Source organism: Macaca mulatta, chromosome 7 (assembly GCF_049350105.2).
Source record: "Macaca mulatta isolate MMU2019108-1 chromosome 7, T2T-MMU8v2.0, whole genome shotgun sequence".
NCBI classification, from domain to species: Eukaryota; Metazoa; Chordata; class Mammalia; order Primates; family Cercopithecidae; genus Macaca; species Macaca mulatta.
The window spans coordinates 175,867,705-175,889,798 of record NC_133412.1 but is presented as its reverse complement, the minus strand read 5'-3'; the positions used below and the strand labels follow the sequence as shown (position 1 = coordinate 175,889,798).

Here is a 22,094-nt window from a genome sequence, read left to right as displayed (position 1 = left end):
AGCACTTTGGGAGGCCGAGGCAGGTGGATCACGAGGTCAGGAGATCGAGACTATCCTGGCTAACATGGTGAAACCCCGTCTCTACTAAAAATACAAAAAACTAGCCGGGCGTCGTGGCGGGCGCCTGTAGTCTCAGCTACTTGGGAGGCTGAGGCGGGAGAATGGCGTGAACCCGGGAGGCGGAGCTTGCAGTGAGCCGAGATCACGCCACTGCACTCCAGCCTGGGAGACACAGCGAGACTCCGTCTCAAAAAAAAAAAAAAAACAGTCGGTATGTTTGGATTTTTTCTTTTTTTTTTTTTTTTTGATGAGACAGGGTCTTGCTCTGTCACCCAGGCTGGAGTGCAGTTGCACGATCATGGCTCACTGTAACCTTGACTTCCCGGGCTCAGGTGATCCATCCACCTCAGCCTCCGAGTATCTGGGACCACAGGCAGGCGCCATCATGCCCAGCTAAATTTTTTTGTTTTTTTGTTTTTTTGAGATGGAGTTTCGCTCTGTCACCTAGGCTACAGTGCAACGGCACAATCTCAGCTCACTGCAACCTCTGCCTCCTGGGTTTAAGCAATTCTCCTGCTCCAGCCTCCCGAGAAGCTGGGATTACAGGTGCCTGCTATCAAGCCTGGCTAGTTTTTTTTGTATTTTTAGTAGAGTTGGGGTTTCGCCATGTTGGCCAGGCTGGTCTCAAACTTCTAACCTCAGGCGATCCGCCTGTCTTGGGCTTCCAAAGTGCTGGGATTTCAGGTGTGAGCCACAGCGACCGGCCATGCCTGGCTAACTTTTTTTATTTTTATTTTTTGTGGAGATGAGGTCTTACTGTATTTCCCAGGCTGGTCTCAAACTGCTGAACTCAGGTGATTTGCCTTGAGTTCAGGAGTTTGAGCCTTGAGCGTTTGTATCTTAGCGACTGGTGCTCCTCCAACCTCCCCAGGGCCCTGAGGATTTGGAGCTTCAGGGAGAAGGAAGAGAATTCCCAGCCCCTCCTTAGCCAGTCCCATCCTCCTCCAGGAGCCTTCCCTGCTTGTTCTGGCCCTGGAAGGTCTGCTGGCTACAATCTGTCTCCACTGCTTCCCCATCATTGTGCTAAGCTGTGATGCCCATAATAATAAACCAGGCTTCCTGGGATTCATGCGTTTTTGAGTCTCATTCCACGTGGACTCTGGGCTTGTTTTGGAGAGTGAGGTATTAGAAAGCATGATGGGAGCAGAGGTTTAATGAGCTCTTTCACATTGGGGCTTGTCCTGTCATGCTGTGAGGAAGACCAAGTCAGCCACGTGGAGAAGCCAAGCAAAGGAGCCTGGAAGCGGGGCGGCAGCCCATGCTGGCGGCAGCCGAGCTCCCACTGGCAACCAGCACCGACTGTAGCCGTGTGGGTGAAGCCACTTGGACATTTCACTCCAGTTGGACCTCCAGATACCTACAGCTGTAGAGTGAGCCCAGCGGACACCACATGAAGCAAAAGACTCATCCAGGCGGGGTGCGGTGGCTCACACCTGTAATCCCAGGACTTTGGGAGGCCGAGGCGGGCGGATCTCGAGGTCTGGAGTTCAAGACCAGCCTGACCGACATGGTGAAACCCGTCTCTACTAAAAATACAAAAATTAGCCGGGCTTGGTGGCGCATGCCTGTAATCTCAGTTACTCAGGAGGCTGAGGCAAGAGAATCGCTTGAACCCGGGAGGTGGAAGTTGCAGTGAGCTGAAATCACGCCACTACACTCCAGCCTGGGCAAGAGTGAGGAAAAAAAAAAAAAAAAAAAGAGCCATCCAGTCAATCCAGAGAACCGTGAACAATACTACATCATTGCTGTTTAAAGCCACCCTGGCAGGGTTGTTTGTTACACAGCAGAAGAGAACTGATACACTGTGGAGATCTCCTTGTCTCTCAGGGGTCACTGGCATCACCTGCAGCCCCTCCATCCTCCACCTTCCCCCTTCCTGTCCATCACTTTTGAAAGGTGGGCGGCTTACCCAATCACTGCCCTCCTGGGGCCAGGAAGCCCCTTCCAGTCCAGCCCTCTGCTCCTTTCACACTGGGCATTGAGGAAAGCATCTCCTTGCAGGGCCTCCGCACCCCTCTAGGCCCTCAGCTCCCTGCTGGACATACAGACATAGGGTGGCCGAGTGAGGGGTGGCTCCTGGGAATCCTGATGCCGCCACCTAGACAGCACTGGACCCTCAGTGGGCTCTGCGGACCGTGTCCTGGGGGTTCCTGGGTGGGGACAGCTGACGGGCCGAGGGAGTGGCGCAGCAGGGATGGGAGCTGCAATGGAAGGCTAGGCTGAGTCCCTCCCCACACTGCCCGCACGCTCTCGCCTGCAGCCAGCTCCTCAGCCGCTCTGGCCTCAGCGTCTGCACCTGTGAAGTGGGCCTGGAGTATGCGGAAGTCCCAGCCGGGGAGACACACAGGAGCCTGGTAGACGTGAGGCTGGGGAAGGCAAGGGAAGTGGCAGTTGGGACGCGCGAGCAGGCCGGGCTGGGTGGACGGCCATCAGGTGGAGGGTACAGGAGCGCGAGGGTCCGCTCTCCGAGGGAGATGGGGCTCGGACCGGGGAACACTGTCACCCGCAGGCCGCGGGCCGCCGACAGGCAGAGGCAGAGCCTGGGACCTCGAGGGCGTCTCCCGACTGGGCGGGGGGCGGCGCTCGTCCCCGCTGGCGGCGCCGGGAAGCGGAGGCGCGCATAGCCCTCTCCCTGCGGCCAGCGCGGTCCGCGGACTCCGGCTGGGGGAGGGTAACCCGGAAGGGGCCCGCCGGACCACCTGCCCCGCCCGCCCCGCAGGGACCTCCGATCGGTCCAGCCGGGGGCAGGCGCCGTGGCCGCGGCGCGGATGGAGGGACTGTGGCCATTTCACGCTAGGGAAGGTGGAGACCCTGGTGGGCAGGGGCCCGCCGAGGCCGCGGGGCGAGGGGAGAGCGGGGTGGGCACTCAGCCCTCGAACCCCACCACCGGGGACAGGGCGCTCGGACGTCCCGGCCCCCGCAGCCTGGGGCGCCCGGGTCGGGGGTCCCTTGCTGAGCTCCGGCGGAGGCGGCGGGTCGCAGTGACGTCCGCGGCCGCCAGGGGGCGGTGTCGGGCCGCGCTGGGCGCTGGGGTTGCGCTCTGGGCTGCCGCCCGCCTTCCCCTGCGCGGATGGGGATACTGAGGCTCGGACCCCGCCGGCACGGGCCAGGGCCTCGCCTCTCCCCGAGGGCGGTCGGCAGGGTCAGACCAGGGGACACCCCCGCCCCTACAAAATCTCTGCAAAATCTGCCTTGGGGCAGATCAGCGGCTCTCCGCCCCCCACCCATGTCCCGGCCCTGCTGCGGGGCTCGGTCTCCCGACCCCTTCCTCGCCTCGGGCCCAGAAAGTGATCGTGCGGACGCAAGGACCCGGTGGGGCGGGGCGTGAGGGAAGAGGGCGCGCCCGCGCACGGGCCGCTGACACCCTTGGGACTGCCCTGCACTGTGTGACCTGGGCTGGGCCAGGCCCTCCAGTCTCAGTTCCCCCTTCTGACTCACTTCTCTGCAAGCTGCAGCTACTGATCTAGCACAGTCCCGAAGGTGGTCCTGGAAAATAAGATGGGGGCGCAGACGAAGGGGGGCTGCAGTGACCCGGCCCCTGCGGTCCTGCGGAGGGCGTCGTCTGGAGGAGGCGCTGCGAGGAGGCGCCCCCAGCTCCGTAAACGTGCGGCTCGCTCATCCCCAGTGCGAACCCGTGGAACGCTTCCCAGCCCGAGGGGCAGGACGCACTCGAGACCACTCGGCCGAATCCAGCGCGAGGTTGCGAGGAGGGGCGGAGAAGGACGGGTGCGTTGGATCCTCCCAGCCCGTCCTGCTCCCTGGCGTCCTACTTCCCGCCAGGGCTGGCCACACCAGGACAAGCCGGGAGCTGGGCCGAGCCGAGCCACCACTGGTCTCCCACACCCCCCAGTGTCCAGAGAGCCCTAGGCAGGGAACTTGGTGCAGCCCGGGATGAAACACGGCTTCCTGCCCCCAGCCCTGCGCCAGTCGCTGAGCATCAGGAGGGCCGCACTAGCCGCATCCCCAGCACGCCCTGGCCCCACCCGCTGCCTGCTTAATTCTTCCTCTATGTAGTCATCTGCATTTATGGGCACCCACAGGACTACCCGCCCAGCAGGCATAGGCAGGCCCCACCCTGTGGGCGGGCAAAGGGGAACCCTCCACCTGGCCGGTGCCAGTAGCAGGGCCCAGAGAGCCCGCGGGAGCTCCTTTAGCCAGGTGACAGCTGAAATGAGGCCACACAGACTCCTGGGAGAGACGCATCCAGGCAGAGGGAACAGAAGGGCCAAGGGCCCTGAGGCTTGAACACAGTTTCCTGGTGGCACAGGAAGGGGTTCGGCCTAGACGGAGAGGAGTTTTGTTTTGTTTTGGTTGTTTTTTTTGGGGATGTTGTCTTGCTCTGTTGCCCAGAGCAATGGAGTGCGATGGTGCAATCTTGGCTCACGGCAACCTCCCCCTCCCGGGTTCAAGTGATTCTCCTGCCTCAGCCTCCCGAGTAGCTGAGACTACAGGCGCGTACCACCATGCCCTGCTAATTTGTGTATTTTTTGTCATCATGGGGTTTCATCAGGTCAGCCAGACTGATCTTGAACTCCTGACCTCAAGTGATCCACCCACCTGGGCCTCCGGAAGTGCTGGGATTACAGTCATGAGCCACCGCGCCCGGCCCAGGGGAGTGGTTTTAGTCTGGCATGGGCAGCCCAGGAGAGGAGGGCTTTAGTCTGGCATGGGCAGCCCGGGCGGGGAACTGTAAGGAAAGAGGGGCCAGGTAGGTGTGACTTTGGTTTGGGGAGGGTCCCTCAGGCTACAGGGAGCTGCAGCTGGGCCTGAGAGGTGTGATGGAGCAGTGACAAGGGGGTCAGGGCATTTCTGCACAGATCCCACGGGGCTTGACCAATGATGGGGGATGCAGGCGATTCCTTATCTCAAGTAGCCTCCTCCAGGAAGCCTTCTCTGCCTACTCAGCTCTGGACTGCAGAACAGCTCCGAGAGCCTGTTTGTTGAATACATTAATCAGTGAGTCTGCTCAGTTGTGTTGGCTGACAAGTCAACTGTCTGACCAGGGGTGGCTGAGCTGAGTCCCCCCATATTGTGAGTGGGAGGAGGAACTACAGCTTTCATCAAGTACAGAACCCCAATGGGGTTACTACAAACTCATGAAACCAAAGGAGGCTGAGGCTAGAGGATCCCTGTGTGAGGATCTCTTGAGCCCCAGAGTTCAAATTCAGAGTTGAAATTCAAATTGAGACACTCCGCCATCTGCCTTTCTCTGAAAAAAACAAACAAAAAGTTTTACCTTAATTACACAAATACTATTTGAACATGTGCCACTTTCTTTTTTTCTTTTTTTAGAATCAGGGTCTCACTCTGTTGCCGAGGCTGGTGTCAAACTCCTTAGCTCAAGTGATCCTCCTGCCTCACCCTCCTGAGTAGCTGAGGTTACAGGTGTGAGCCACCATGCCTGGCCTATGTTGAAATATTTTTAAAAATCCTAGCAGCGGCCGGGCATGGTGGCTCACGCCTGTAATCCCAGCACTTTGGGAGGCTGAGGCAGGTGGATCACCTGAGGTCGGGAGTTTGAGACCAGCCTGACCAACATGGAGAAAGCTGGTTTCTACAAAAAATACAAATTAGCTGGGCATGGTGGCACATGCCTGTAATACCAGCTGCTCAGAAGGCTGAGGCAGGAGAATCGCTTGAACCCGGGAGGCAGAGGTTGCAGTGAGCCGAGATGGCGCCATTGCACTCCAGCCTGGGCAACAAGAGTGAAATTCCATCCAAAAAAAACCCCAAAAAAACAAAAAACCAAATCCTAGCAGCTATGTTATTGGTTCAAGCTTTGTGCCAAGTGTGGCTTCAAGGACTCGGTAGACATCACTGTCATCTCTCCTTGCAGATGAGGAAACCTAGACTTTTCTTTCTTACCTGAGGCTGCAAGTGCTTTAGGCACATGGTAGCCATCCATGTGACTGACTTTCCAAATCAGGACCTGGGGAATGTGAAAAGGAATGGTATTATAATTGTACCTGGATGACAGAGACTGTCCCGGGGAGGTCTCTTAGTCAGGACTTTTTCAAATGACAGATCCATATCCAATGGGCCTAAGCCCGAGTAGCTGGGACTATAGGCATGCACCACCAAGCCCAGCTAATTTTTGTATTTTTAGTAGAGACAGGGTTTCACCACGTTGGCCAGGCTGGTCTTGAACTCCTGACCTTGTGATCCACCCGCCTTGGCCTCCCAAAGTGCTGAGATTACAGGTGTGAGCCACTGCACCCAGCTCCATTTTACTCACTTATTTAATGGAAAGCCCTAGTGCTCAGGCATGGCTGGATGCCGTGATCCTACGAGGACTCAGAGACAGTGAGGCCATGTAGACTGTCTCACATCTCTGCCCAGGAGGGACTCGGCCCTTAGGCTCCAGGCTCACACCCAGTACTCTCAGCAGGCCCAGCAGGAGAGCAGGAGCCCGCAGCAAAGTCACAGCAGGCTTCTCCATGACCATGTCAGCCATACCCCTTCTGATGGTAACCTAGGTAGCTTCCAGTTTTTCCTTATTAAAGATGCAGTAGTGACTCTACCTCCCTAGTACTGGGTATGCACTTGTATTCTCTTCAAAGCTTTAATAATGACATAGTTAGAGATGAAATATAAAATTCAGCTAAATTCTGTTTTTTTTTTTTTTTTGAGACAGAGTCTCGTTCTGTCACCCAGGCTGGAGTGCAGTGGTGCCGTCTCGGCTCACTGCAACCTCTGCCTCCTGGGTACAAGTGATTCTCCTGCTTCAGCCTCCCAAGTAGCTGGGATTACAGGCGCCCACCACCATGCCTAGCTAATTTTTTTTGTATTTTTAGTAGAGATGGGGTTTCACCATGTTGGCCAGGTTGGTCTCGAACTCCTGACCTCAGGTGACCTGCCTGTCTCGGCCTCCTGAAGTGCTGGGATTCCAGGTGCGAGTCACTGCACCCGGCTGCTGAATTATTTTATGAAACATTAAAGAATTAGGGCAGTCGAGGTAGCTCATGCCTGTAATCCCAACACTTTGGGAGACTGAGGCAGGAGGATCGCTTGAGCTCAGGAGTTCAAGACCAGCCTGGGCAACATAGCAAGACCTGGTGTCATGTCTACAAAAATAAAAATAAAAAAATTTATTTTTTGTGTGTGGTGGCCTGTGCCTATAGTCCCAGCTACCCAGGAGGCTGAGGTGAGAGGATTACTTGAGCCCAGGAGATTGAGGCTGCAGTAAGCTATGATTGCACCACTGCACTCCAGCCTGGGCAACAGAGCAAGACCTTGTCTTTAAAAAAAAAAAGAAAAGGCCGGGCGCGGTGGCTCAAGCCTGTAATCCCAGCACTTTGGGAGGCCGAGGCGGGTGGATCACGAGGTCAGGAGATCGAGACTATCCTGGCTAACATGGTGAAACCCCGTCTCTACTAAAAATACAAAAAAAAAAAAAAAAACTAGCCGGGCGTGGTGGCGGGTGCCTGTAGTCTCAGCTACTTGGGAGGCTGAGGTGGGAGAATGGCGTGAACCCGGGAGGCGGAGCTTGCAGTGAGCCGAGATCACGCCACTGCACTCCAGCCTGGGAGACACAGCGAGACTCCGTCTCAAAAAAAAAAAAAAAAAAAAAAGAAAAAAGAAAAAAAAAAGACAAGAGAACAAAATCCACAGCAGTGAGCATTGTATTGGACATGTAACTCGGAACACAGGCAGGTATTTACCTGGGATAAGATGCCTACAAAAGGATCTGCTGGGCCCACAAGCATGCGAGTTTTCCCTGCTGGTGGGGCAAGTGCCTGAATCCTAACCCCGCCAGCACAGGCTGTTCCCAGGCTACTCAGTTTTCGCCAGGAGCCTGTACACGTGCTGATTCCGAGCGAAGCTGAATCACATGTCTCCACATGTCTGTTGGCCAGCATGTGGATAGCCTATGGTGCCCTCGCCTGTCTTCCTCCCGGCTGATCTTCCAACTATGTTAGGGGCTCCCTGTGCACTCGAGACGCCACTCCTTGGCTATGCATGCTGGACCCTTTGGCTCCCAGGATGTCCCTTGTCTCCACTGGTTTTGTCCTGTCTTTGGTCTGTACTGGCATCCCAAAGCTGAGTCTTGAGAGATGCTAATGGGGCTGCAGACGTGGTGGGGCAGAGCCCAGCCTGCCACCGTAGGAGGGAGTGGTAGTGGCTCCTGGTGCAGGTGCCAGTCTTAAAGGCCAGGTGAGCTTTGGTCTGGTCTGGTCTGGCCAGGCAGTGGAAGGACAGGACCTGCATGAGGTGGGGCAAGTGGTGGGACACCCCCAGGCTCTCACCTGGTCCTAGCCACTCTGCATGCTGGCCCCGCCAGTCTTGCCACGTGAAACACCTTCCTTCTGACACCCAAAATCCACCTGACTCACATCACAGATAAGTGACTAGTGCTCAGCCCAGTCCCACCGCTGGTGAGTGGCTAATTAGGGGGGATCCGGCGTGTCTGGTGCCAGTCCCTCCCTGAGGAACCTGCCTGCCTGCACCTGTGGTGCCTTCCTGGCCGCAGCCATCTGTCCCATCCCACTTGCCCAGATGGCAGGCTCCGCAGGCCTGGCCGGGCAGCAGGGGCTCAGGTCAGAGAGGATCTCAGTGCAGGCAGTAGATGAAGCCCTCTCCTCGAGCGCCTCGCCAGCCGCCACCCCTTCCCAGTCTCAGCAGACGGCCTTGAAAACAGAAGCCACCAGAGCAGATGTCTCCGAGCACCTTTACCTGCGCCCTCCTCTGTGTCTGTGCCCAACGTGCTGCCGCCCCAAGAAGAACTTCCCATGCTGCCAGCCCAGGGTGCCCGTCATGAGTGGCAGGCCCCACCCCAGCCGGCCTCCTCCAGGTTATCAGCTGGCCTGCATCGTCAGCGTTTTTGCCCATCAGCGCACTGCACACATAATGGACACACACACATGCAGGCTGCAGCATGCTGCCCACACACACGCGTGCACACACAGCACGCCGCCCATGATGCACAGATGCATGTGTGGGCCTGCCCACGTGTCTGAGTGCACATACATGCATGTGCACGTGTGTTATCCCCACCGTTTCATTCTTTAAGCCTGCCCCTTCCTCTCCCATCCTCACGGCTCTATCCCGCTCCCCGCTTGCTCCTGAACTCTCTCCAAACAGGCTTCTCCCCCAACCCATGAGATTCTGTAAAGGGCACTGTGACCTATGTGTTGCCACATCCGAATCCGTCCCACCTGACTGCTCCCTTATTTTTGGGACACCTTGTCTTCGGGGAGCCCTGTGCCTTCTTGGCCCCACAGCCCTTACCCACCTCCTTTCTTGGAAGCCCCGGCTGGGGCCTTGGGCCTCTCACCTCCTGTCCCTGGTGCCTCACACTCCAAGCACCCTCTTTATACCCATGCCCCCCACCTCCAGGGCCAAGGACACCTCTTGGCTCCGCCACCTTCCAGGTGCTCAGCTTTCCCCTAACACATGGGAGGCCTCCTAGATTCTCCTCATCTGCTCACACCCTCACCTATGGGCCAGGGGTCCTGCAGCAGGTGGCACGTCTCTCCAGGGATTCCTGGTGCCCTCCGCCTGCTACAGCACAGTTGGCTTCAGTGGCTGCAGCCTCTGTCTCCTTGCAGTGCATTCTCAACTAGAGTTGCCAAGAAAACCTAAGCTGGCCATACCACCCCTCTGAGGGCCCTTCCCGCTCCCCAGCATCCTCACACACTTTCTGGGGCCTCTGTGCTTGCAGCCCCAGCCTCCCCCCACTGCCTGTAGCTCCCTGCCTGGGCACACACAGACCCTGCCCTGGTGCGACAAGCCCTCCCAGAGGAAGAGGAGTATGCCTGGGTCAGGTCCCAGCAGGAGCATGATGGGGTCAAAGGTCAACTCCCATCTGAAGATGGCAAGACCCCCCCCTACTCCGCCCTCCGCCTGGGGCTTCCTAGGTGTTTGGAAGTCATGCTCTGCCTGTTCCCCTGTCCCAGCCACCCTCCCTGCAGCCCATCCTCCCTCCCTGAGGAACCTGCCCCTTTGCAGCTGGTCACATGTCCCCGGGCCGCCTCTACTGCAGCAGCGATGCCATGAAACCACGTGGAGGGCACCACCAACCTCGGCACTGCTGCCCTAGGAGGTGCAGGATGTCCACACTCGTGCCCACTGGGGACAGCTTTCATCAGAAGACACTGCAGCAGAGATGGCAGCTGCGACCCAAAGCAGGGGGTTCCCCTGGGGCTGGATCTAAAAGTGACCTGAGGAGAAAAAGGCAAGTGGCTGAGGTGAGGCAGTGCTGTGGGGCCTCGTGGTAGGCAGTGTTACAATGTCTGCTGCCACTTGCACTTACAGTGGGACAGACACGCGGACTCACACTGAGGCTGGCTGGGGAGGGAGGGACAGGCACGCAGGGCTTCCAATCTGCCCTGTGTTGCTCCTTCAACTGGGTCCTGGGCCCCCAGACATCTTAATGCTCTCTGTATGTGTGTCTAAAATAATTCACTAGGCCGGGCGCGGTGGCTCAAGCCTGTAATCCCAGCACTTTGGGAGGCCGAGATGGGCGGATCACGAGGTCAGGAGATCGAGACCATCCTGGCTAATCCGGTGAAACCCCGTCTCTACTAAAAATACAAGAAAATTAGCCGGGTGAGGTGGCGGGCGCCTGTAGTCCCAGCTACTTGGGAGGCTGAGGCAGGAGAATGGCGTGAAACCGGCGGGGCGGAGCTTGCAGTGAGCCGAGATCGCGCCACTGCACTCCAGCCTGGAGCACAGCAAGACTCCGTCTCAAAAAAAAAAAAAAAAAAAAAAAAAAAAAAAAAATTCACTAATGAAACCACTTCCCAACCCTCCACTTGGGTCTCCAGGGAAAATCCAGGATCCTTGCTGGGCATTCCAGGCCCCATGGGACCTGGCCAGTCAGGTGGCCTCTGCAGTCTTTGGGTCACACTCCAGACCTTTGCCCCTGCTTTGCCCTCTGCCAGAAATGCCTCTTTCTGCCCATCCGGACTTTGTGGCTATGTCCACATCCACAGGAAGCTTCTAGGCAGCAGAGAAACAGGGTCAGACTTGGCTTTTAGAAAAAGGTCTCTGGGGCAGGCGGATCACTTGAGGCCAATAGATCGAGACCAGCCTGGCCAACATGGCAAAACCCCGTCTCTACTAAAAACACAAAAACTAGCTGTGCATGATGGTGCATGCCTGTAATCCCAACTACTTGGGAGGCTGCGGCATGAGAATTGCTTGAACCTGGGAAGTGGAGGTTGCAGTGAGCTGAGATTGCTCCACTGCACTCCAGTCTGGGTGACAGAGTGAGACTCTATCTTGGGGAAAAAAAAAAAAAAAGGCCTCTAGGATCCCCAGTGAGGAAGGCAGGTGGGGGCACAGGGGCAGGGAAAACATCAAGGGGTGGAGAGAGACCTGCCCTGAGGCCCGGTGCACAGCTTGGCATCCACTGATGCCCTTTCACCCTCGTTCCACCAGTAGCCATGGAGACGGCTGTATCTTAACTCCAGCCTTCGAAGAGGGCAAGAGAGTAGGGGAGTCTTGAGCCACAGATAGCCCACCTGGGCACCATCTCCCCAAGATGTCCCTCAGGGCCTGGGGCTCCCAAAGGTCAATTATTGACCCCAGGACCTCCACTCATTTTGCTCTCCCTGCCATCGTACTCAGAGGCATCCAGAACTGGCGGATGGGAGAAGCTCTAGGGAGACAGGCCTAGACATAGGAGGAGACATGTGGAGCTGAGGCAAAGGCGGGTGCGGATGCCAGGCCCAGTGCCCTCTGTACCCCTACTCCTGCTGACGACCTGGACTCCCTGGAGAGACAGCGTGGCCTGCAAGGTCCCCCGCCCTGAAGTGGGGAGGGTAGGGCTGGTGGGGTCCGGCCATCCCCCTGGTGGGTCCATGCATGGCAGCCTGGGCAGGGTGCATGTGAGTGCCCACCTGTGCTGGGGTGGCCTGACCCTCTCGGCCTCACAGCCTTGCCTGCCTCGTGGTACTGCCCACCTGGCCTCTCACGACTGCTCTGTGGTGTGTGTGCCTAAGGGATTGAGCTCGTTGGGCTGGGGACAGGGGCCTGCCTAGGTCTGTTGAGAGGGCCCAGGTATAGGACTTCCACCCAGACTGACTGGCTGGGGCACAAAGAGAAGCCAGGACAGGGCTGAGTGTGTGTGCAGGGGCGTGCCCTCTGGACCAGGCCCCTCCCACCGGGGCGAGGCAGAGGCCTTGCCTGGATGGAGCGGAGTGGAGGGTCTCCCTGGTGAGATAGTACTGGAAGGGCAGGGACAGCATTCTGAGGAAGGAACCAGAAAGAGCCCTTGCATGGAATGTGGGGATTTCATCATGAGACCCCAGCTGCCTGGCCATGTGTTGGGGACTCCAGGTGGAAGGTCGTGTCTGGGAGGATGGATGGGGGGCTGGGCAGTCATTGCCCCTCTCCAGATCTGCGTCCACACCTGTAAAATGGACCTAGAATTCCCAGCCGCTGGGGCGAGTGAGGCCATAAATTAGTAAAGATGGACCCAGGCTCCTAAGCCCCCTAGGTCATGACCCCAAACCTTGGAACCCCCCACGGAGACGGTAGGGGTGGCCGAGGCCCAATCCAATCTATCCCATCCAAATGTGGGAAGAACTGCAGGGCAAACCCCCGGTTTCCCTCCTGGCCGCTCCTGTCTTTGAGGACACCTCTCTTGAGCCCTGATTTGCTGGCGGACGAACTGGGGATCATCGTGTCCACTGTGGCTGGTGGTCGTGAAACGAAGTGGAAACAAGAGTGTTGAGGCCGAGATGGGCGCAGTGCGCGCTCTTAAAGAGCTGTCCCCATCCGTCCGCCCCTCCCTCCCTTGCGCGGGTCAGCTGGAGCGGGGGCGCGCCAGGCACGACCCTGGCCGGGCAGAAGGCGGTGGAGCCCTTGGGGGTGGCGGCTCCTACCCCGGGCCCTCCCATGTTGCAGATGGGGTAACAGCCCGGAGGTTTTTCCCAAGGTCACGGAAGGTCAGAGAAAAGGGGAGCAGGACGTGACAAGGAAAGTCACGCACGGCGGAGGGCGGGCCACCTACGCGCGCGCCCGGGCACACAGAGCAGCGGCGCCCTCCCCGGTCGGGGCCGCTCGGAGCGCGTAGCCTTTCTTCGCCCGCAGCTCGGGTTCCGGGAGACCCGCCCCCGCCCTCCCCGCCCCGCCCCTTTCGCCACGGCCCCGCCCCTCCTCTCCGTTCCCCCCGCCCGCGCTCCCTCAAGTTTCTCCGAAGTTTTCCGCGGGTCCAGCGGTGCGCTCCGCCCGCCGGCCGGTGACGTAACAATGGTGCAGCGCGGCGGCCAATGGGCGGTGGCGGGGGCCGGCGGCGCGGGCCAATGGCGGCGGCGGACGGTCCCGCGGTCCTGCCTGGCCGGGGCCGCACTGCGCCGCCCGCCGCCCGCCGCCCGCCCGCCAGCCGCCGGCAACGGCACCGCCGCCCTGCGATCCAGCCGCGGCGGCTCAGAGCGCGGCTGCGGCGGGCGCGGGCGGCGGCGGCTCCCTCCCTTGCGTCCGTCGTGGGACCTTCGCCCGCTCGCCCGCGGGGTCAGCGCGCGCTCCGACCCGCGGTAGGGGCGGGGACGCCCGGCCTGTGGCCCCGCGCCCCCCATGGTGAGTCCCCGTCCCCCTCGCCGCGCCCGCGGCCGCCCCCTCCTTCCCCGGCACACGCGCATGCAGGTGCAGCCCTCGCTGCGCCGGCCACCTGCGCGCAGACGCCCAGCACGCCTCCGCGACCCTCCACCGCCCGACGTCTGGCCGTGCCGGCCGGGAGGGGACGGGTAGGAGGAGGTGGCGGGCGGCCCCGGGCGCGGCGCTGCCTTCGATGGCCCAACCCCCCTATTCACGAGCCGCGGCCGTGACTCTGCCCGGTGACGTGGGGAGGCCGAACTTTACGTAACCCGCCCGGCGCCCCACGCGTGCCGGCACAGGGCATACCTGGGGCCCGGAGGCCCAGGCTTGGGGAAGGGGCTCCAGTCACGGTGTCGTCCACGGGCTGCAGCCCACCCTCACCGTGCGGCTCTCTTTAACTCAGTTACTGCCAGTGATAGTGACCCAGTCAGTGTGTGTGGACGCGGCCTGCCTTCTGTCCCAGGCCCCTTGTGACCAAGGGCTTACCCTTGAAAGAAGGCAGTAGGGAGCTTGGGACAGAGCCAGAGGTCAGACGCCTATGCTCAGGTCGGGGCTGGGGACTCAGAAGGCAGGGTCAGGGCTCAAGCTCGATTCCCTGTGGGTTGGGGGTCCCCACCAATTCTAGAATGAGCCCAAACTGAGACACAGGAGACCTGAGTTCTAGGCCTGGCTCTGCTGTGGCTTGCTGACCTTGGAGAAGCTTCTGCCCTGCTGGAAAGTGGGATGGCAGTACCCGCTTCATCTAGTAGTTGGGGAGATCAAGAGAGGTATGAGACCTGAAGAGGATGGCAGACTATGCGGTGCGGTGCACACCGGTCTCCAAGTTGTTTTCAGCCTCCTGTCTCCTCCCAGGAGCTAGGGGTGCTAACCTGTAAGTGTAGGCAAACATGTTTGGATAGAGGGCTGGTGCCACGCCCCAGGCTCACCCCGCCCGCACAGCCGTCGTCCACCCCTCCCCTTTCTTACAGATGAAGCTGAGGCTCGGCCAGGGACAGTGATAGACCCACATCCCCCGAACTAGGTGATCGCGGTGCAGGAACCAGGTAGGTCTGAGTCTAGATAATGCCTCTGAACAGCCCTGGAAGAGGCTCCAGGGGCCTCCAAGTGGTCTGGGGTCGGAGGTCAGGGTCAGAGTTGCGCTTGGGCTGGAGAGTGGATTTGCCTTATCTTGAGATGTGGGCCCAAGCTTCCTCATCCCCTCCCTGGCCTTTTCTTTTGGGTTGTATGAACCTGGCTTAGGTGGGAACAGAAGCTTTTCCAGTGGGTCCCTGGGTTGGAGAGGGGAGGGAAGATTTGAGGGCATGGGCAGCAAGGGCATTTCCAGCAGAGGTGCCAGAGAGCAAGTCAGTTTCAAGGAGGGAGAACAGGTACAACTAGATCAAGGATGGAGGCGGGGGTTCTGGGCGTGGGAGAGATGGAGCTGTGGGGTGACTGGAAGGGCCTGGCCAAGGCTGGAGGTAGGTATGAGGGCCTGGTGGGCCAGGACCGGAGGGGCTGTGTGAGGGGCAGAGGGGAGTCCCTGGGCCTCCCCAGCTTCCCCGCGCCTCACCGTGGCCCCTTCCTTTTCCCGCAGGTGTGCCTTCGCGGGATCCATGCCTTGAGGCCCAGGAGCGCCCCGCCGCCAGCATGCCGTGGGACGCGCGGCGGCCTGGGGGTGGCGCGGACGGCGGGCCCGAGGGCCCGGGCGCGGCGCGCTCGCGGGCGCAGAAACAGTGCCGCAAGTCGTCGTTCGCTTTCTATCAGGCGGTGCGCGACCTGCTACCCGTGTGGCTGCTGGAGGACATGCGCGCCAGTGAGGCCTTCCACTGGGACGAGCGGGGGCGCGCCGCCGCCTACTCGCCTTCTGAGGCGCTGCTCTACGCGCTCGTCCACGACCACCAAGCGTACGCACATTACCTGCTGGCCACGTTCCCGCGGCGCGCGCTAGCACCGCCCAGCGCCGGCTTCCGCTGCTGCGCGGCTCCCGGGCCGCACGTGGCGCTGGCAGTGCGCTACAACCGCGTGGGCATTCTGCGCCGCATCCTGCGCACCTTGCGCGACTTCCCGGCGGAGGAGCGGGCGCGCGTGCTGGACCGGCGTGGCTGCAGCCGCGTGGAGGGCGGTGGCACGTCGCTGCACGTGGCCTGCGAGCTAGCGCGCCCCGAGTGTCTCTTCCTGCTGCTGGGCCACGGCGCCTCGCCCGGCCTGCGCGACGGCGGCGGCCTCACGCCTCTAGAGCTGCTGCTGCGCCAGCTGGGCCGCGACGCCGGGGCCACTCCCTCCGCCGCCGGAGCCCTGGCCTCAGCTCCAGGGGAGCCGCGCCAGCGCCGCCTGCTGCTCCTGGATCTCCTGGCGCTGTACACCCCGGTGGGCGCCGCCGGCTCGGCCCGCCAGGAGCTGCTGGGCGACCGGCCGCGCTGGCAGCGGCTGCTGGGCGAGGACAAGTTCCAGTGGCTGGCGGGCCTGGCGCCGCCCTCGCTTTTCGCGCGCGCCATGCAGGTGCTGGTCACCGCCATCTCTCCAGGCCGCTTCCCGGAGGCCCTGGACGAGCTGCCGCTGCCCCCATTCCTGCAACCGTTGGACCTCACCGGCAAGGGCTAGGCCCGGAGCATCCTACGCGCTGGATTTTGGGACAAAACTATTTTTCAGAGCGTTGTACCCGGCACTTTATATATATTGATCTCTGTATAGCACAATCTCTGCCTCATCTGTTGCATGCATTGGGGGCTGGGCTTAGATGGTCAGGTGAGTTCCAAGTGGCAGGTTTTCTGGGTGCAGCTGGGCTCGGGCCTTCAACTCGCTGTCCAGCCCCGGAAAGGAGTGAGGAGCAGCCTCTCACCTTGATCTAGATCCTTGGACAGGTGTGTGTCCCAGAGTGGGTGACAGCTGAGTGCCGCAGGAGCTGGGTAGGTGCAGGGGTGGGGAATGGCATGTCCAAGCAGCAGGACAGCGTGTAAAAAGGCCTGGAAACCAATAGAACGAGCTCTGCAGCGTAGGATTCTCTCGGAAGGTCCTGTGCGATCAGCCTTTTGCACCCTGTGGACTCCGGGCCAGGGAGGGCACACGTGGCTGGTAGGCCCGTGGTGGTTGGTGTTGAGGCATGACCAAGTTGTACCTGGTATCCACCACCCCCCACTTACCACCAGCTCCTCCTTGGATATCACTCCCCTGACAGGCAGCCCACCCAGGGCCTGAATTTGTCCCTGTCGCCCCCTTTTGCTCTTCTCCCATGACTAATGGGCACCAGGTCTTGCTGCTCCTGCTTCTCACCTCTGCGGTGGCAGCAGGCCCTGGCTTCAGCTGCATGTCGGTCAGTGGGGTTAGATGTACCTTCCTCCAGGCCTGCCCTCTGTTCAAGCCCAGAGTGGGCTGGGTGGGCTCCCTGGGTGGCCCCCAGTGGGTGCTAGGTGGTGTCTGGGGTTATTGAGGGGTGGTTCTATCACGGTAGGGACAGGCTTCTTGCCCCAGCCTGGAGAGCTATTTTCTTCAGGAAGGTTCTGGAAATGGACATGAATTCGCCACGACTCCAGGCTGAGAGGCTGGGTCTACGCCCTCAGAGCCGAGACCAGGGAGGATGGTCAGGCTGCCCTGCCCGGGAATTCTGCTGGGCCGTGAAATTCAACCCGCACCAACATGGGCAGGAGGGCCACAATGTCCTGCCAGGAGCAGAGGGCTGAAGGTCTGCCGAAGGAAGAGCCACCATCTTGGCGGGGGGCACCTGCTGCCTACCCTGCCCCCAGTGTGCCTGTGGGGAGCACACCTGGGCGTGGAAGAGTCCAGGGTGCTGGGCCACACAAGAGAGGGTGGGGAGAGGCCTGGACAGTAGGAAGATCTTGCCTGGAGTCCTGGATCCGCCACCCTGGGGGTGACCTTGGACAGGCCTGTACCTTGGCCCTCAGTCTCCCCATCAACGTTTTTCCATTCAGGAGGTTTTGGGCTGTCTTCAGCCACCCTACCAGCCCTGAAAAGGATGTGACTCCTGTTTCTGGGAAGTGTGTGGTGTGTTAGGTAGGCACACAGCCCTGGTTGTGGGGAGGGAAGGATAGAGAGGGAGCATAGTGATGGAGCCCAGACTGTAGGCTGGAGTGAGGGCTCCACTTCCCTGCTGCTGTGTGTCCTGGACCAGTGCTTCTGAACCTTGGCACTTGGGGCAGTGGATATTAACATCTTTCCAAGCCCAAGACTTGGGGCATCAGGGCCTCTGGTCCTCTGGGAGGTGGCAGGTCCTCAGATCGGAGATGCCATAGGAGGGGGGAGGTACCTCTTTGGAGGATATGGAAGTGGAGACAGTGGTGTGGTGTAGCTGCCGTGGTTCTTAGGGGCTGGGCCTGGGGAGCCCATGGGGCCCTGATGCCCCAACAGCTTCTGCCTAGAAAGCCTGGGCTCCTTGCTGGGGCTGTAGACATGCAGACTTCATGTCCCCCCAGCTCCAGCTCTGTTCTCCATAGGTCAGCCCCACAACGCCAGAGGCCCAGAGCTAGTCCCCTCCATGTCCCCCCCTAGACCTACAGCTGCCCCTTTGATGACAGCACCGTTGAGTCCCCTGGGCTGGGGGGTCATGCGGGGGTGAGGCAGCTGCCTGCCCCCGGGACTCCTTGCCTGGCCAGGCAGGACACAGGCTTGTGGGCACGGAGAGTGGGCCCCATGAAACCCATTGCCAGGTGACCAGGATGAGGCACCCAGGCTGGCCCGCGGAGTGCAGGGCGGGCCTGCCGCAAGAATTATGGCCACCGCAGCAGGAGGGCAGCCTGGGCCATTAGCTCCTGATGTCATCCATTTGGGTGAGGGGACAGGGAAGTCAGAGGAAGCTGGCCAGTTGCTCTCACGCAGCCTTATGGCAGAATGGTGCCTGATTCCCGGTACAGCTACTCCCACTGAGTCTCCAGGGATGTGTGGCTCAGGAACTTCCCCCTGCAACCCCCTCCCCCTGCAACCCCTTTCCCCTGCAACCCCCTCCCCCTGCGACCCCCTCCCCCTACAACCCCTTCCCCTTGCAACCCCCTTCCCGACCCCCACACTGGTGGGAGGAGAGGACCTAGAGGAAAGGTGCTGGGCAGATAAGCAGCCGAGGGCGGCCCTGGGTTTGGCTTATCAGCCTTCTGGGCCCTCCTGCCCCAGGAAGGGCAGCGAGGACCATGGTGTTACCCCCTGTCATCCTTATCGTCCTGGCCATGAGCTTGCAGGACTGGGAGGGCTGGAGGCAGCCAGGCAGACAGCAGCACAGCTTTTGCCTGTTGGCAGGTGGCCTTGGTGGCTTCCCAAAGGCAGTCGCTCCATGCAGAACAAAACTCACTTTTTGGGGGGGGCAAAGCACCTTGGTTCATTTATTTAGTTCGTTAATCCCACCAGTCTGTTTCTAAGGGAACATAGCTGCAGCCAGTCCTGCCCCTCCACCCACCCACCAGGTGCCCAGTGTTCCCAAGGACCCTGAATCCCAACTCTATTCAGGGATCAGCATTTCTGCACCCCAAATGTCTGTTAGGGAGGATAGTGAAGGCTTAGCCCTCCTGGCTCATCAATATCCAGCAGTGAGAGACCACCCCCATCTCCCTGAGGTGACCTTCTAGGGCAGTCCGTGTTGTCTGGCTGGCCTGGGCAAGGTGGGCAGGGACTCAGGTGGGCAGGGACTAAGGCCTTCTGGTGCCTGGGCCTTGCTGGGCTTGCTCTGCGTGCTGACTTCATCCCGATAGTACCTTGATTTTCCTACTGTGACTTCCCCTTCCGTCGACTTCTTCACCAACTTTAAAATTCCGTATTGAGAGCAGTTAAATTACCTCAAATCCTATTCAGAACAAGGATCTTCCTGGAAGTTAGGAGGAGGGAAAAGAAGTTTAGTCACAGAAGACTACTCCATGTTTGAGCTGCTGTTTCAAGGGAAGTAAGTAACTGCTGGAGGAGCCCTGCCCCTCTGCAGCGTGTGGTTTTGCCCTGATACTTTTCAGATTGAGGTGTTACTTACATGTAATAAAATGCACAGTCTTAAGTGTATACTTTGATGAGTTCTGATGAATGTCTACGTGTGTAATCACCACTGCAATCAAGATGGAGGGAAAGGCCGGGCACAGTGGCTCACGCCTGTAATTCCAGCACTTTGGGAGGCCAAGGCGGGTGGATCACGAGGTCAGGAGTTTGAGACCAGCCTGACCAACATAGTGAAAACCCGTCTCTACTAAAAATACAAAAATTAGCCAGGCATGGTGGCATGTACCTGTACTCCTAGCTACTCAGGAGGCTGAGGCAGGAGAATTGCTTGAACCCAGGAGGCGGAGGTTGCAGTGAGCCAAGATTGCGCCATTGCACTCCAGCCTGGGCGACTGAGCAACACTCTGTCTCAAAAAAGAAAGAAACAAAAAAAAGATGGAGGGAAAGACAGATTTCTATTGGTGATTCTTAAAAGTTTATTTATTTGTTTATTTATTTATTTATTTATTTAATTTTTGAGATGTCGTCTCTCTCTGTCATCCAGGCTGGAGTGCAATGGTGTGGTCTCAGCTCACTGCAACCTCTGCCTCCCGGGTTCAAGAGATTCTCTTGCCTCAGCCTCCTGAGTAGCTGGGATTACAGGTGCCTGCCACCACGCCCAGCTAATTTTTGTTTTTAGCAGAGGCTTGGTTTCAGCATGTTAGCCAGGCAGGTCTCAAACTCCTTACCTTGTGATTCGCCCACCTCAGCCTCCCAAAGGGCTGGGGTTACAGGTGTGAGCCACCGCGCCTGGCTCTTGAAAGTAATTTCTTTCTGCTTATAAAATTCATGCTCACTGTGGAACACTGGGGATTGAGTAGAGAGGTCCAGGCCACGGTGTGGCAGGGCCCTGCCAGGGAAACACTGTCTCAAGCGCCCCACCACCCCACATGGTTCCCGGAGGCGGGGCCCCTAAGCACTCACGGTACAAGTAAAGGTGCCAACTGACTGCGTCATCTGCACGCATACAAGCACTGCTAGCATTCTGGGGTATGTTTCTTCCAGGTCTTTCTATGCACATATATATTACATTTTTTTTCTGTGCATATTTATATATGTATGAAAGCAGATCAGTTATACAATTTAGTATTTTTTAACCTTATAGTATAAGCATTTCCCCCACTGTACTTTGTACATATGATTATTTTTTTTTTGATGGAGTCTCGCTCAGTCGCCCAGGCTGGAGTGCAGCGGTGCGATCTCGGCTAACTGCAAGCTCCGCCTCCCGGGTTCACGCCATTCTCCTACCTCAGCCTCCCAAGTAGCTGGGACTACAGGCGCCCACAACCGCGCCCGGCTAATTTTTTGTATTTTTAGTAGAGACGGGGTTTTCACCTTCTTAGCCAGGATGGTCTCGATCTCCTGACCTCGCCCGCCTCGGCCTCCCAAAGTGCTGGGATTACAGGCGTGAGCCACTGCGGCCGGCCGGGCCGTAAATATTATTTTTAAGAAGTCATTGGTGTCTATTTTGTGATATTTGACTCAACCAGCCTTGATAACAAAGAGTAGTTAGAGACAACTGAATTTTTAAAATGTAAATCTGATTTATTTTTGGAATAAATAATATATTTACATGACTGGAAATTCAAAGGATACAAAAAGGCATATACTCCAGGCAACCACTGTGACTAGCTGCTCATCACAAGTGGAGAACTTGTTTCTTTTCGCCCCTCCTCCTCCTCCCTGGAGTTATGAAACATTTCAAACCTGCCGAAAGTTTGAAGCTTACAACAAATACCCTCCAACGTTTGGGTTGTCTCCCTCCCCCTTCTCTCCCTTTCTCCCTCTGATTTCCTACGGAACCACGTTTTCACGACCAAGCCCGGGAACTTCACACTGGCGCAGTGAGGTCCTGCACGGCCGCTTCCTGCACACACGTGCTTCTTAACAGCTGCAGGCTATTTCATGAGAGGAATTTGCTCCCGTTAACATGGCTGTTCCCAAATGCCAGGCTGTTTTAAGTGCTTCCTAATTATAAACAGGCTATACTGTTTTCCTTGACTTAGGACTTGTTCTTAGGACTGGCTTTCCCAGCAGGACGGCGCCAATGGGGGGCTCCCAGGCTGCTCCCATCTCACCTCTCCTTCTGGGGTGCTGGGGGTTTGGACCAGTGTTCCTTCTGCTTCTGTGAAGGGCCCTTAGACTCGACTTGAAGTGCTCCTCCTATTGGTTTTTAGTTAATAAATATATTTATGGAACGCTTCACAAATTTGCGAGTCATCCTTACGCAGGGGCCACGCTAACCTCTGTATCATTACGATTTTTGTATACGTGCGCACTCCTAGTATTGTTTGTATAAGTTTTTAAGGTAAATATTCAACATCAATTCCCGTTTGTTGCAATTATTCCCCTTCTTTGAGGTTTTTAATTTGCAGCATTTTTACATTTATTTCCTTCTATTTATTTATTTTTGAGAAACAAGGTCTTGCTCTGTCGCCAAGGCTGGAGTACAGTGGTGTGATCATAGTTCATTGCAGTCTCAAACTCCTGGGCTCAAGCAATCCTCCTGCCTTGGCCTCCCAAGTAGCTGGGACTACAAGTGCATGTCACTG

General features: G+C 58.4%; 1 protein-coding gene and 1 pseudogene across 2 annotated transcripts; one reads left to right on the top strand and one right to left on the bottom strand.

The window, feature by feature from the left end:
* Positions 1-13,279: 13,279 nt before the first annotated feature.
* On the top strand, positions 13,280-16,277 carry ANKRD9 (ankyrin repeat domain 9). Of its 2 annotated transcripts, XM_015144528.3 has the most exons (4): positions 13,287-13,584; positions 14,228-14,473; positions 14,571-14,645; positions 15,176-16,277. In XM_015144528.3, the coding sequence occupies exon 4, from the start codon at positions 15,229-15,231 to the stop codon at positions 16,180-16,182; it is 954 nt and encodes a 317-aa protein (XP_015000014.2). In that variant the 5' UTR covers positions 13,287-13,584; positions 14,228-14,473; positions 14,571-14,645; positions 15,176-15,228; the 3' UTR covers positions 16,183-16,277. The 2 variants fall into 2 exon arrangements, with proteins under 2 accessions (XP_015000013.2, XP_015000014.2); XM_015144527.3 differs by lacking the exon at positions 14,228-14,473 and having other exon boundaries at positions 13,280-13,584.
* Positions 16,278-21,728: 5,451 nt separating this feature from the next.
* On the bottom strand, positions 21,729-21,821 carry LOC114679795 (U6 spliceosomal RNA; annotated as a pseudogene).
* Between the last annotated feature and the right edge of the window lie 273 nt (positions 21,822-22,094).